Raw genomic sequence first — 14,436 nt, 5'->3', positions numbered from 1 at the left:
TTTGTGCTGGAAGGAACCTTAAAGCTCATCCAGCTCCAACCCCTGCCACGGGCAGGGACCCCTTCCACTGGAGCAGCTTGCTCCAAGCCCCTGTGTCCAACCTGGCCTTGAGCGCTGCCAGGGATGGGGCAGCCACAGCTTCTCTGGGCACCCTGTGCCAGCGCCTCAGCACCCTCACAGGGAAGAGCTTCTTCACACAAGGCTTGTAGGATCTCGCTCCTTATTTGCTGTCTGTGCTCCACGCTGCTGTTTTACAGCCCGGTTACTTTAAATCGTCCTTTTGCATACCTGTCCCTGGGGATCTGTATCTTGAACTCGTCTGTTGTTTCCCCATCAGTCCCTACACTGCTCTGCCTCCCCTGGGTGTTCTGCAGTGTGATTAAAGCTTCTGGGATGCTCAGATACAGTGGGGATAAGGGATACCCAAAGAAATAGCTGGAGTTACTGATGACTGCTTGGAAGAAATGGAACTGCTAGTTTGTAACCCCAACACATCTGTAGTTATTATATATAATATTTCTATTATAATCTGTATATATATAATATGTACTATAATAGTTGATAGTATAACATATTGATATTATACTTATCTGCTGTGATAAAGGTTTGGGGGCAGTTAATAGCATCTTCATAGTGTCAGCTAGTAATGGGGATCCAGGGAAGTGCCTCAAGCAGCACATTGCCCCATTCCCTGCTCTATGACATGCCACATCCCCGCTGACTCCATCCAAAGGGTTTCACCTTCTCCAAAAAGCAAAATCTCTCGGGAAAAAAAGGAATAAATATAGAAGATGGGTTCGTTTTGCACTCGATGGCTCAGACCTGCAGACTCCAGATCCCACTCCATGCCACATTTTCGAAGATGTGATATGTCTGCCTCCATCCTCATCCTTCCCTGAGTCTCTGTAATCCCAAATATAACCGGGCAGGGCCCGGAGCAGCGCGCACTTCCCAGGCAGCAGCGCCCCAGCCCATGGCCACCGTCGCTGTCATCGTCGTCTTCGCCCCGTGACCCGGGACTGCCGCCGGATGAGGAGCGGGGAGGCGGCGTGCGGGAGCGCAGCCGGGATCCCGCCGCAGGAGCCGGGAGCCGAGGATGCACGCAGCTGAAAAGGGAGGTAAGGAAAGCTTAGCCGTGAGCGGGATGCGGTGGAAGAGCAGCGAGACGGCGATGGTGGACCTTGTTTACGGCACCTTTGTGCTGAGTAATCATTGGGAGCGCTCGCTGGGATCCTGCAGCTCGGGGAAAATCCTGCTTTAGAGCCCTGTTGTGTAATGGGCTTGAGGGTTTGCGCTGAAAACTGCTTCTCTCGGCAGGGCAGCGCATAGCCCTGTCTGGTGGGCAAGCGGAGGGGCTGGGATTCGGCAAGCTCTACCTGGGCGCTGATTGTTGAATAACCTCTCTCCTGCTCCGGGTAACCCAATGATTCCGTACCAAAATGAGCATCTCTTCTTGCTACCCCGTAAGAGGTGTTTGTGCATTTTAGGGTGGTGAAAGCCATTTGGGCATATTACTGTCAATGAATCAAATTGAAGTGATTTTCTGGCTTTAAATAATAGTTGCAACCTGCATCTGAACATAGCTGTACTTCCTACCGGAGGGGTAATGGGGGGTATATAAATGCTGCTATGAAATACTGATGTCCGGCCTCTCGCAGCACATCCACTGTGAAGCTGACCTTCAACCCCCCCATTTTTTTATGCTGACACAAACACAGAGCTGCATTCCCTTTAAAAACACTACTTTGGGCCAAGAAAAGAGTAAAAATACACAGCTGTGTGCATACATCATTGCTTTTGCTTTGGTCTTTCTGAGGGAGCTCTGGCCGGGTGTCCGGAGTGCAGGAACAGCAGGGATGGGGCTGCTCCCTATGGCACTGATGCTCCAGGTAGGTGTTTATCCCCCTCAGCATCACCTCGGGAGCACTGTGACTTTAAATCAGAACATATTTAATGTCTCACTGATGTATTTGTGGCTGTCGTTACTATAGTCTTATTTTGGGTACTGCCAAGGAGAGGAGAGGGAGGAGGAGGAGGAGAAGGGCGAGCAATATCTTGGACAGGCCCCTAGGTCTGCAAAGTATGGACTTTATTCAGCTTCTGCATCTGGACCAGGGCCTCCATCTTCTGCTATCCCTTCAGCTGTGGATTTCTCTTAGTCATAGCCCTCCCCGAGAACAAAATATAGATGAAAACTCAGCGTACCAAGGAATTCAGATGGCACAGGCAGCAGGAAGGCAACCCGGGCTGCACTATATTTAGCTGCCTGTCACACAGCCGGCTTGTTTATGGTCCCAGCAACGCTCCCAGCAGATAGATGCAGCATTTTGGAGTGGCTGCAGCCTTTAAGGAGGAACCGCATTTTGTCCTTGAGTGCCAGGTTTTCCCTGCACGCAGCGCTAAGCGCCAGCGTTTAATTGCTGACCCGACTAATCCACTGCGGATTAATCCCGGGGCCTCCCGCTGCACCTGCAGCCGCGAGTCCCCAGAGCTGGATTTTGGGGCAGGATTTGCTAAAATCCAGCCCGCTTCACTGTGAAAATGTGGTTGGCAGCCCAGGGGCTGTGTGGGAAAGGGCAGCGCTGGGCCGTAGGGATGGAGAGTTTGGTACCCACATGCGCCACACAGGGTCTGGGGTCAAAACTGGGGTGTTGCTCAGTGCTGACACGCAGGGTTGTGTTTTATCTCACCTCCAGCTCTGCTCAGGTGGCTGAAGTTCCCTTTGCAAAGGCAGTTAGCATCAGCAGCACGTTAGGGATAGAAACATGGAACGGTTCCAGTTGGAATGGACCTTAAAGATGATCTAGTCCAACCCTCTGCCATGGGGTATGTATGGGATATAGCAAAGGATATAACACAAGCATCTAGTTAAAGATCTAGTTGAACCCTGATCTAGATGAAGATGTCCCTGGTCATAGCAAGGGGTTTGGACTAGATCATCTTAGAAGGTCCCTTCCAACCCAAACCATTCTATGATTCTATGATCTATAATGAACATCCAGACCCAAAGGGGTGGCTGCTCCTCCTGTGGGATGCTCTGGAGATGCAGAGATACCTGAAACCATTGTGGAGCTTCTCATGTGGCTCTGATCTTTGCTGGGTATGGATTTAGTGGATCATGGTGTGGAAATCCCAGCTGTGCCTGTACTGGATCGAGATACTGTCATTTCCATCCACCGTGAAAATTGGATTATAGCTGCTTCTTCAGGGTGGATAAAGCAGCCCCGGGAAGCTCTCAATATGAAAATGCTCTAAATATTACCTTTTATTCTTTATATTGCATTAGAAATAGCATTTCATGAAGTCTTACAGTAGTTTACATTACAATAGCATACGAGGCCCTGTTTTGACTGGCACTGTAAGCAACATATAGATTTCTTTCTCTTGAGTAAGATCTTTCTTCAGTAACCAGAAGAGGATGGGAAATGACAACATTTACATCCCTGAATCCTGGCTGGGAAGCAGAGAGGTGGAGAAACCACGTGTGCAGGACAATGCAGGGAGACTGAGGCGAGGAACAGGATTTTCTCCCACTCCTCTGAAATGGGAGCTTTGCCACGCAGGAAACTTGTGAAGTTTATTCCCTTCCCCAGACCATGTTTTGAAGGGGTAAATAAAAGCCCCCAAACACTCAAATTCCTTTTCCAAGGAATAGTTTACATGGAAAACTCTAGGGGTCGGATGCAGGCAGGCTCCGGCTCTGCCCACATTCACTCCCAGCATTTGTTGTCCATCCCAACAGATTTTGGGAGGTGTTTAAACTGAAGCCCATCCACACCAACCTCCCAGCCTGGGAGCCACAAGGCACAATTATCTTAAAGCCACGTGGCACAGAGCGGCGCCTGCAGTGGTGCTGAGTGAATGTACCTGGTGATAAACTCCTTCCTGCGCTCAGTGGTGTTGGAAACCTGAGCTGGGTCTGGGGGGAGCCATCGGGGGGAACCTGCCCCTCACTCAGGGCTGTTTGAGAGCATCCCATAGTGTGGAGCAGCTCCCACTGAACCCATACAGCAGTGCTGGAGGCATTGCCAGGAGAGGGAGGCTGCTTTGAATCCTTTCTGCTGAGTCAAGCTTCATGTGGATGGAATCATCGAATCACAGAACGGTTTGGGTTGGAAAGGACCTTAAGTTCATCCAGTTCCAGCCCCCTGCCATGGGCAGGAACACCAGGTTGCTCAAGGCCCTGATGTTCATGAAGCTTTTCTATTGCTTGATGTCTTGTAGGCATCCCAGCAATGCATTCCCCAAGGATGCCGATTCAGTTAGTGTTGTAGGAGACACTAAAGTGGGGTTTGCTGCCTTTCATGGTGTGTATGGGTCACAAGGAGAAGGATGAGGGCATCATACCCAGCCTTGCTCCCTGCCTTGCCTGTAAAGTCACTGAGGACCAGCCTTCTGGCTCCTGTACTGCTGAATTTACAGCCTGCATCCACAATGATCTGTTGCAAGCTATTCCCATGCCGATGCAACTGGGTGATTCTCTCCCCTTGAATCATGTCCAAGCCATTCTTCCAAAACTGCAGAGCACCACATGGATTGAAAGCAGCATCGTGGGAGAGAGCAGATGCAGCCTTGGAGAGACTGCTTCAGTATTACTTTGGAAAGGATGAGCAGTTATAACCCAGACTGCATCAGCTGGGTGTGATGCAGGGCCTGTAAGTCAGGAGATGCTGCGAGCTGAGAGAGACATCATATTTTAATGCTTTATATAGCAGCCAGAACAACAAAGCTCTAGTAATGTAATTTTTCCTATTAGTATTAGATAAAAAATATGCTGCCCAAATCTGTAAGAAGATAGAACCACTTTAATGGGGATGTGGTGGGTTTCTGGCTAACCTTCTGACTCATCTGTATCTTCTTAACCTTTGTCACCAGACCTCACTTACACATCCACCCAAGAGAAACCATCACTTTGAAGCTTGGGGTGAGGATATTCATCCCCTGGCCCACCCCCCGAAGGAAGCCTCCATCCCATACATCCTAAAATGAAGTAGCAATGAGTGGACGAGGTGAGCAACAGCCATCAGCATGGGCTGGCAGTGCCAGTGTAATTTCCCTTCTGTTTTCATGGGAAGACTCAGTGCGTGGAGGGGTCCTTGGTCTGAGCTCCCTATTTCCATTGTATTATTTGCTGCTGGAGTCTGACCCTGAGCACATCAGCAGTAGCTGAAGCCACCCTGCGATGACTCCCTTGCGTCCTTTTCCTCCTTGTCTTTACCACCAGCCATTTTCCCAATGCAGACAATCACCTGCTGCAAAGAAACTCAATATTTGGACATCCTGTGTTTAAAAACCCCAAGCTCTGGGCATTGTGTTGTTTTAAATGCCAGTGCTAATGCACGCTTGCGTTACAAGTGGGCTGAGTAACTCCGCTTTGTAACTCCCTGCAAGCTGCAAGCAGGTTTAATGTAAAGCTGAGATTTTTCCAAATCCATGGGGCATCTATGGCCCCACTTCTTTCTTGGTTAACGAATGTAGAACTTCTGTTGCTAAGGGAAATGTCTGTGTGTTTCTCAGCTCCTGCCTTTCATCCTACCAGGGATCACACATAAATGTATCTTGCAGGCTCACAAATGGCTTTAGGAAGGCTATACCTGGATTTTTCCTGGTATTTAGCCACTTACAGTGAATGGGAAATGATGAATAAACTGCAGATAGGCAGCAAAACATCTGATTCTTACCTAAATGTCTGATTTTGGCCAGAGGAGTTGTGTGAACGGCTGTAGAGCTTCCAATTTTCCAACAGTTTGAGGCTGGGGGCCTCCTGAGCACCCAGTCCTATTTAATGGCTCCTTACAGACTGGGTTTTCCCATCCATTTCTCCTGAAGCACGTACATTTTTAGCACCTTCAGCAGCCTTTGGCAAGCAGCTCCACAGCTCAGCGTTGCTGAGGAGCCAGTCAAGTCCTTAAATACTCCGAAACAAAGTCTTGGGCTGGAATGAGTGAGTTGTGTGTCATCCTGACAGCGCTTCTACAAGGCTGAAAGGCAAGAAAGACAACAATACACAGACACAGCAACGCTCTTAGTGGTGTGCGCTGTCACAGAGAGGAAAGGATGGGAGAAAAGATCGTAAGAGAGTCAAAGACGAGTCATCTGCTAAGGTTTCTGACAGCATGGGGTGAAACTGTCCCCCTCAAAGCCTCCAGATACTCTGAGGAGCATTATACTCAAGTTGTGGTCTCTGAGCAGAAGGAATGCTTCTATGGGAGTGGTTGTGGTGCTTTTTCTGCCATCAGTGCTCCTGCCAACAAGGGTTTCCTTCTCCAGATGCTTGCATGAGGACCATGAACACCTCTGAAATGAAATGAGGGCTGTTGCTTGACAAATCCTTGTCAATATGCTTGTCAGCATCCATCCATTGCAGAACACGTTCACTGGAGCTTCAGCTGCTCAAGCTGGGTATTGCGGTTAGGTTTCACTACAGCAAAGGCTCAAGGTTTCCTCTGATGAAGGAAAGCAAAGGTTTAACTGAGTCCAACGCTGAAAATCAACTCAACCTTTCTCAGGACCACCTTTGCTATATATTAGAAATGAGCAAAACAAGAACGGCCAGTTTAGAAGTTCCTGTATATTGAGTGGGGTTAACAAAGGATTAGAGCATTTGACCCCCCTCTCTCCGCCTGGATCCACATAACCCAGCCCTATTGGCCTGTTCCTGGGGGCACACTGCACTCCACACAGGTAACCGCTCATGGGCAGGCTGTGATGGTTCTTTATTTCTCTGGCAAACCCAAGCATGGACACACTATCCCCATGTAGAGACAGGAACCACACGGCCATCCTTGACTCCAGTCCAAATACCACTTATTTATCCTCAGCACAAGTCCAGCTACTGCTTTGAAATCTGATTTCTGGCTCTGTACCAAGAGCCTCTACCCATTTTGCTCTCACGTTATGGGAATCAATTCTCCTGGCCAGCCCATGGCACTTCCTAAGCAGTGAATGGAGCCTCCAGATGAGAACCAAGATCCTTGCTGCGTATGTCACACATACCCCAAAGCCATTTGTGCTCGATCCATACCTCTTCTCCTCATGGAAATTCTACAGGAGTAGGAACTGCAATGGGCTGGCTCCTGGGGGTTTATTTTGTCAGCTGTCAGCACTGCTATGACAGTGAACTGTCAGGAAAGAAACCCTTACACATCCTCCCTGATTGCCTCAGTGCATTCAGAGCCTGCAAGAGTGGAGGCTGGTGCCTATAGATAGAATACAAGAGTGATGGAAAGGCTCCTGCTAGGGGGAGGGAGGGTCTAGCTAACACTGTAACAGGATGGGACTAAGTTCAAGGCAGTCCCAGACTGAGGATCTGGCTAATTTTAGAGACAATGATTGTTCAGAAGGCACTGTTTTTCCTAAACTGGCCTCAGAGATGAGTTGCAAATCCTTTGGTTGTATATGTAAAAGTTTATTCACTGCTCCTTGTAAAGGTTGAGACTGATCTGATGGTTGTTGTTTTGATGAGGAGACAGGAGGAGGTGTTTTGGTTCTGGTTTTCTTAGGACAAGAAGTAAAGCAAAGAGGGCTGGTATCACTTGCAATGACAAGAACCAGGTGAGCTGAATGGAGAGCAGCACATGCAATCAAGGAGCAACACCTTGAAGCTAATTCAAATGATGCTGCACGGCTTAAGTATTTAAGATCTTTGGCTGCTGTTAGAACACACCAGGCCAAAAATAAAATGCAACAATTAAGGTATTCTTTATCTGAGGCAATAATGACCCACAATGCAGGGGTATTACTTCTTACAGTTCATCTGTGCTGCTCACTGATGGTAAGTGGGGTGGTCCTTGCAAAAGAAGCTTGTTGGCTGTCATCAATTCAACCAGGTTTGCTTCACCAGGGTTAAACAAGAGGCTCTTATTCGAAGCACTGGCAGCTGTGGAGGTCTTCAGCATGCTGGGTGTGGAGATGCTGGTGTCAGTGCTCCCCGGAGAGGCAGGCAGTGGGAGAGATATTTCTCCTAAGAGTATAAGGAATAGGTACTTGCTAGAGTAAAATTGCTATGGGGTCGGTGCAGGATGAAAGGGCTGCCATCAAAATGTGATGATGCTCTTGCCTTCCTGTTGGAAGAGTGCTGTAGGACCTAGGGTCAGAGCTGCTGCCCGTGGAGCACATTCTTCCTTGCTCAGCGGGGCTAAGGGCTGTGAGTGGGGCTGTGACCTTGTGGCTTGGTGTGGTGGCTGGGGAAGGGCTAGGAATTTGGTCTGGTCTCTGTTTTCTCAGGACGTGGGGCTTCTGGGGTGAATGTGGTGCTGAGGTAGACACAGTCGTCAGTTCTACACCCAGCTAGGTTTTAGGGCAGGAAAGATGTCTGTACTACACCAAGTTTTTGATGATGAACTAGATAGTGTCAAAATACCTTGCTACCTAAGACGTATGGCAATGGCTAGGTCTAGGTACTAAACAAGCACAAAAAGGTGGTGGTTGTTATTCTTTCAGGCCATCAAAAGCTGATCAAAGTGCTCCAGTTTATACCGGTGTTTAAGCCCCGTCCTGCCGGCAGCCTGGCTCCTAGCACAGCTCCCAGCCCTGAGAGCGTGGTAGTGTGTGATGGGGTGGGTTACTAAAGGGTTCTCTAGGGTGTAACTGTGGCTGAATGCCAGGGATGCTTCCTGTGAAGTGTCAAGGCAAGGCAGAAGAGCTAAAGAGCTTGTGCTATGTTGTTTTGGGGAATGCCCATTCTATCGAGTGCTTGTTATAGGAATGTTGAGGGCAGCCTGAATTCAGGAGTCTGCGAACTAACAGTGAACTGAAGACGCTTTGAGGAGGGAAAAGGCAAAAATGTTAATTCCCTGGAGCACGTTTTGGTGGCCCAGTGACCCACTGCGAGGAGAAAGGTTCAGGTAAGCATGGGCAGACAGGAACGAGGAAAGAAATTACTGCAGCTTGGGCTGCAGAGAGAAGGGACTGCCCTGGGCAGCAATATGAAAGTGGAAATATGAAATACACTTGAGGAATGTGAAAGCTGCTTGAGCAAGTCTTACTGTTCTTAATACATGCGTTTTTGTCCAGGCAGTGGTAGAAGATCATGTTACACAGCATACTTCCCGCATGCCTACCTATGTGCACACACCTGGGTCTGGGCTTCTTGCAGAAACCCTTTGTGCAGGGAGAGTTCATTGTTCACAGTGAAGCAACTCTGGAAGAAGTCTTTAGTATGTTGGGTTTTAAAGGTATTTCTCCAGGTGGTAAATGAATGCTCAAGCTATATATGTCATTTGTGCAACACTCCACAGTTTGAATGTGTTCTTGAAGTAATAGGAGTGGAATATTTCACCTTAGCTCTTCCTCTAGTTGGAGGTGAGGTGGAAAGACGAAATTGCACCTCAGCATGGTTAGTGCTTGATTACAGCTATGAAAAGAGACTTTCCCCAGGAGAGGCTGCAACCCAGACAGAGACAAAGAGAGGCTGGCAAATCAATTGCCTCTTCCAAGGTCAGTAATGGGGAGAGTCTGTATCTCTTGAGTCTTGAGCAACATACAATCCTCCTTAGTATGTCATTAACATCTCCCACAGCCTTAATGGCACCTGCCAGCTTTAGCATTCAAACAGAATACATCATCACTCTGCAGTATCATTAGCCACCGCTCAATAAATCTGTGAGGATGTTAATGAATTTTCCCAGCTCTTCCTTCTCCTTCCTTTTTGAAAGTCATGTGCCATTAACATGTTACTTGTTTGGTTTCATTTGTATATAGCTTTCTTTATACTGTAATTCTCTAAAAGAGAGAAACTGCGCTGCCCTTCATTAGCCCAGCTTGAAGGGAGAACTGGTGGAGAAGGGAATATTACTCGATATGTTTGCTTCAGCTAAAGTTCCCACAGGGCTGAAAAATACATGGGTAAGTGCAGCTTCAACCGAATCCCACACAATGGGCTTCCCTAACCCCATCTCTTTGTTTTTGTAGCAATGGTAATTACAAGCAAGGATGGGGTTTTGAAGTCTCTTTCCTCCTCCTTCCTCTGCCCCCATATTCCCTGGAAAGGCTGCTCTGTCCCTACTCGGTGCTGATGCTTTGCAGAGCCTCCTTCTTTAGGGTAGAGCTTCAGGCTGTGGTGGTGGATCTCCTTGGAGGGAAAGCAAGCTCTGATCCCACAGAACTCTGGGGCAGATGTGGAAAGAAATTAATTGAGAACGGATTCAACAAGGAGAAGCAATTTATTTTCCAACTATGACTGTGCTTTGCCTCTGCAGACATGGCAGCAGCATTAACACTGGGTAGGAAACGTTGAGCCAAAGCCATGCTGTGAGGCTCCTGTGGGCAGTGACAAGGAGATTGCAGCCGGGGAAGTACAACATGGGGTGTGGAGAAAGGCAGCTGTAATTCCTGCTGGAATGAACCTCCCCTCTTGCTTGTACTCATTTTCCATGAGAACATTTTCAGTAGGGCTTTGCCCTTGCTGCTTAATGCGGACAGGTCCTTGGCTCTTGCCAGTGAGAGAGATGAGCTTGGAGTTAGGAGATGAAGGTTTGCCGAAGCTGAGCTTCTTAAGTGGATGGGTAAAGGTGGCAGAGCAGGCTAGATATCACAGGTGATGGTTTAAGGTGAGGAATAGGTTGTGTAGGGTGTTGTGTTGTGCCGGATTCCACAGCTCATTCCCTGTAAAAGGCTGCAGCTGTGCCCAGCGTAGGCAAACTTGAGTGCCCACTGAAAAGTTACACAGCCTTGGTGTGCCCCTTCACTTGACAGCCTCTTGTTTTGTGTGTTTGAGCTGTCCTGGGCAAGCAAAAGAAATGAAAATCATCTTGAACCCCCAGATTTCCCATTTTTCACTCTAGAGCACAGGAATTGTATCTAAGGTTGACTGGGAGAGATTTACAGATGTGATCCCTAGTAAATGTACCTGTGGTTTTATTCTTTCTTTATTAGTTGCTGCATATGGGCGCCAAGGGGAAAGGGGACCTATTCCTACTGGTGAGCATTGCAGTGCATGCACTGCTCCATACCGAGCGATGTATTAAGATCCCAGTAATGACAGAATAGAAAATACCTTATTCTAACCTTGAGTTCAAGCTGTTACTGCTGCTGACTCTGAACCGGTTACCTCAGGTTGGTTCCTTTTAGTTTGCTGTTTGTAAATCTGCGTGGGTTTTTGTGAGAGAACTTGGGGTCACAGCTGCACCTTGTTCACACTGTAATGCCAAATTGCAGGAGCTAGCGAAATATGACCAGGGATGGCTGTACCAGATGCTCACTGCCCTGGACTGTTGAGCAGGAAAGGTTAAGCCAAATATCGGTAATATAGAATCCTGGAATGGTTTGGGGTGGAAGGAACCTTAAAGCTCATTTAGTCTCAATCTCCTGCCATGAGCAGGGACACCTTCCACTGGATCAGGTTGCTCCAATCCTGTCCAGCCTGGCATTTCAAGTTACAGTTAGTGCTTATTGATGTTAATAATACTTTAGAAGCAAACACACACTATTTTTTTAAGGACCTTCTGTCCTTTCTGTAGGAGATTGAAGGTGTACTTGTGTCTGGATGCTATGGCTTCTTTTTGCCTTCCTTTCTCCTTAAATTAAAATTACATCCATTTAGGAGAGTTTAATAGTGGTCATTTCCCTTGGAGCATCCCTCAGCTCCCCTGTTCCATGTACAGTGAAATTATGATTTACTGTGGCTGCAGAATGTGTCAAGGGAGGCATGGCTCATCAGTTGTTCAAGGACAAGGACACGCTTTGTGTTGGTTTAAAGTCTGTTTACATGTGAACAGCTAAAAATAGATTGCCCAGACCTGACAACAGAAACAGCTCAGGAGTCAGGGGTAGCACTTCTTCAGCTGGGTGCCACCAGTTTGAAGCCAGTAATGGCACAGGCCAGGGCTTGGGATGCTGCTGCATCCCTTGTGGTGTGCCGTATGAATCAGCGCTGTGGTTCTGGACACCCACCAGTTACTTGCCCGCAGACAGATGCAGCGTTGCGCTGAGCCAGGGATGCCCTTTAGGTTTTTGGAGGCTCAGCGCAGAGCTGCTGTGCCACCCCTCCTTCTCCAGACTGCAGAATTGGCTGTGTCAGCCGGCAACTCGGTGACCTTGGCTCGTTCCCAGGGAACACACCTTTCACTGTGATAGATCGTAACGTCGATCGCTATTTGGAGAACGCACCTGCAGCACAGCCCAGCCCTCCGACCTGAAGGACCTCTTTTGGGCAAGGGAGGTGGCTGCTAGGGCACGACAGCCCAGAGAAGGAAACGGGGTAGATCTTGCTAAGTAATCTCTCCGGCCGCTATCTCCCTGCGGCTGCTGCGGCGCTCCCAACGCCTCATCACTGATTAACTGAGCGATCCTCCCCACCGGGGGCCTGAAGCCCGGGCAGCTCGGACGCTCGGGCGGCGGCCTCGCCGATTGCTTCCGGGCCCCGGAGGGGCGGGACGGGGCGGCACCGGCGCCGGGGCGGGGAGGGAAAGGAAGGGAAGGCGGGGGGGCGGCCTCCCGGTGCCGTCCCGCCCTTCTCCTCCCCTCGGGGCGGCCGGAGCGCTCGCCTTCCCCTCCTGCCCGCGGCGTCAGCGGAGCTCCTCCGCCCGGTGCGCCCATGAGCCTGCTCGGGAGCTACCGGAAAAAGCCGGGCAGTGACGGCTATGAATCTTTACAGCTGGTGGACAGCAGCGCTGACGGCGGCGGAGGGGGCAAGGCCGGGGCCGGTGCGGCGGGGACGGGCGGCCGGAGCCCTGCGCGGCACCATCAGCATCACCAGTACCACCAGTACCAGCAGCAGCAGCAGCAGGCGCAGCCCCGCGCCGAGGGCGGCAGCACCATGGACAGCTCAGGTAGGAGCGGGCCCGCCCGCCGCCTCCGTGGGGGTCCCCGCCGCACGCATGGGGATGGGGAAAGGGGGAATGTTGGGATGGGAGGTGTGGGGCTGGGTTTGCTGCTTCATGGAGGGGTTGTGTTGATGGGGGGTGCCTGGGGAAGGGAGGCTGTGGAGGGACAATAGCGGCCCTTTGTCCGAGGGAGGGCGGCGGGAGGAAGGTGATCCCACCAAGGGTTGTGTGCGGAAATCGCCGGCTCGTGGTTGACTCCTCTGTTCACTCCCAGAGAGAAAAAGGTTGTTCAGGAGCTAAAATGGATGGAGCGATTTGGGCTCTTTCCCCAACTGACTTATTTCCCAGAATAGTCATTACTTTTCCCCCCCCCCTTGCCAAACTGAATTGGATTAATTGTGATAGATGATGCACTCTGCATGAACCATTTTTAATCAGGGAGTAGGGGACCAGATGGTCTTTACGGCTGGTAATGGGATAGAGAGCTCTCCACCTCTAAATCACAGGTTCAAATTTGCCTGGATAACCAGTAATCGAGAGTGCTCATCTGATGGCTTTTAAGTAATTTCTCCAAACCAACTGGTTCTGGTTGGTTACATGTGCCCATCAAATGAACATCTGCAGCCTTCGTGGAGAACTTCCAAAGCACAAACTTGTGCAAAGAAATGCCCTGACTGGTTGTCGGGGACTGAACTGGATGTCTGCCTGTTATAGTGGGGTGATTTGCAGCAATACCTGTACTGTTCCACGAAAGAAAGGGGTGGGCCCAGGGCACTCAGCACATACTTAAAATACATCACCTTTGTTTTAAGGTTTAAACCTTAAGGTTTAAGTTTTTAACCTTAAAACAACCTTTTTCTGAAGGGAAAAAAACCCACCCCAATGACCTGTGTCTTGGCGTGGATGGGGAGATTCTTACCTTGATTTTGTTTTCGTGTTTGCTTTGCTGTAAAAAGAGTAGTGTTTTTCTCTTCCCCTTCCTTGCCATTTGAATTAGCTCTCAAGAGTTCTTTTGAGGCTTGGCTTTCGTTTTTAACTTGTTTTACTCCTGCACTTTAGAAATGCATTTGAATTTGCTGCTGTGATATCTCTGCTACAATTGTTTGTAATCACAGGATGTGTCAGTAGATTCCTACTCACAGTAGGCTGCTGTGTTACAGTTATTTGGATTCTCACACTGGCATCTGCTGAGATGGTTAGATATTGCGGTCAGCTTAATGTATATCATTAAAGCTATTACCTGAATGAGTTTCCTGGAACTTTAGGAACCAAAGGTGTCTGTGTGGTGGAAGGTGGTGTTGGCATCAGACAGTGTGGGAGCGTGCTGCAGCTCATGTCAAGTTGCGGCTTTTGTCTAGCACCAGCTCGGTGTATTATTGAGCATTGCTATTGTAATTGTTCAGTTTGGTTTCCTCAAGCCAGTCCACTCCCTGACGAGCTCATGGGTAGCTTGAAAATACCCTCATTTAGAGGCTTTGTGCAATATTCACCTCTAACTATCAAGACATCCCAGAGCATTAATTGTATTAATGCCCTCTATCAGTTTCTAGAGTGTTCTCCCCTTAACCACACGGGCTTGATCAAGGGCTGTGCCTGGGATTTGGAAGATAATGGTGAAGAGATCTGTGTCAGCCAGAGTTTGCTTCCTTTGGATCACTTTGGTACTCTCACT

At 49.1% G+C, this 14,436-nt stretch overlaps 1 protein-coding gene across 5 annotated transcripts in view; it reads left to right on the top strand.

Moving 5' to 3' along the window:
- Positions 1-918: 918 nt before the first annotated feature.
- DNAJC6 (DnaJ heat shock protein family (Hsp40) member C6) overlaps positions 919-14,436 on the top strand; it is a 50,530-nt gene continuing 37,012 nt past the window's right edge. For 2 of the 5 annotated variants that reach the window (XM_065673113.1, XM_065673114.1), the window contains exons 1-2: positions 7,628-7,774; positions 12,596-12,770. In XM_065673113.1, the coding sequence (XP_065529185.1) occupies positions 7,682-7,774; positions 12,596-12,770 (268 nt within the window). In that variant the 5' untranslated portion in view covers positions 7,628-7,681. Of the gene's footprint in view, positions 1,119-7,627; positions 7,775-12,432; positions 12,771-14,436 lie in introns of those variants that run through there. The other 3 variants (XM_065673116.1, XM_065673117.1, XM_065673115.1) reach the window with 3 other exon arrangements.

The sequence above is a fragment of the Lathamus discolor genome, chromosome 3 (genome assembly GCF_037157495.1).
Source record: "Lathamus discolor isolate bLatDis1 chromosome 3, bLatDis1.hap1, whole genome shotgun sequence".
Taxonomy (NCBI): domain Eukaryota; kingdom Metazoa; phylum Chordata; class Aves; order Psittaciformes; family Psittacidae; genus Lathamus; species Lathamus discolor.
Note: the sequence above shows the minus strand (reverse complement) of the source record. Positions and strands in the feature narration are given on the sequence as shown.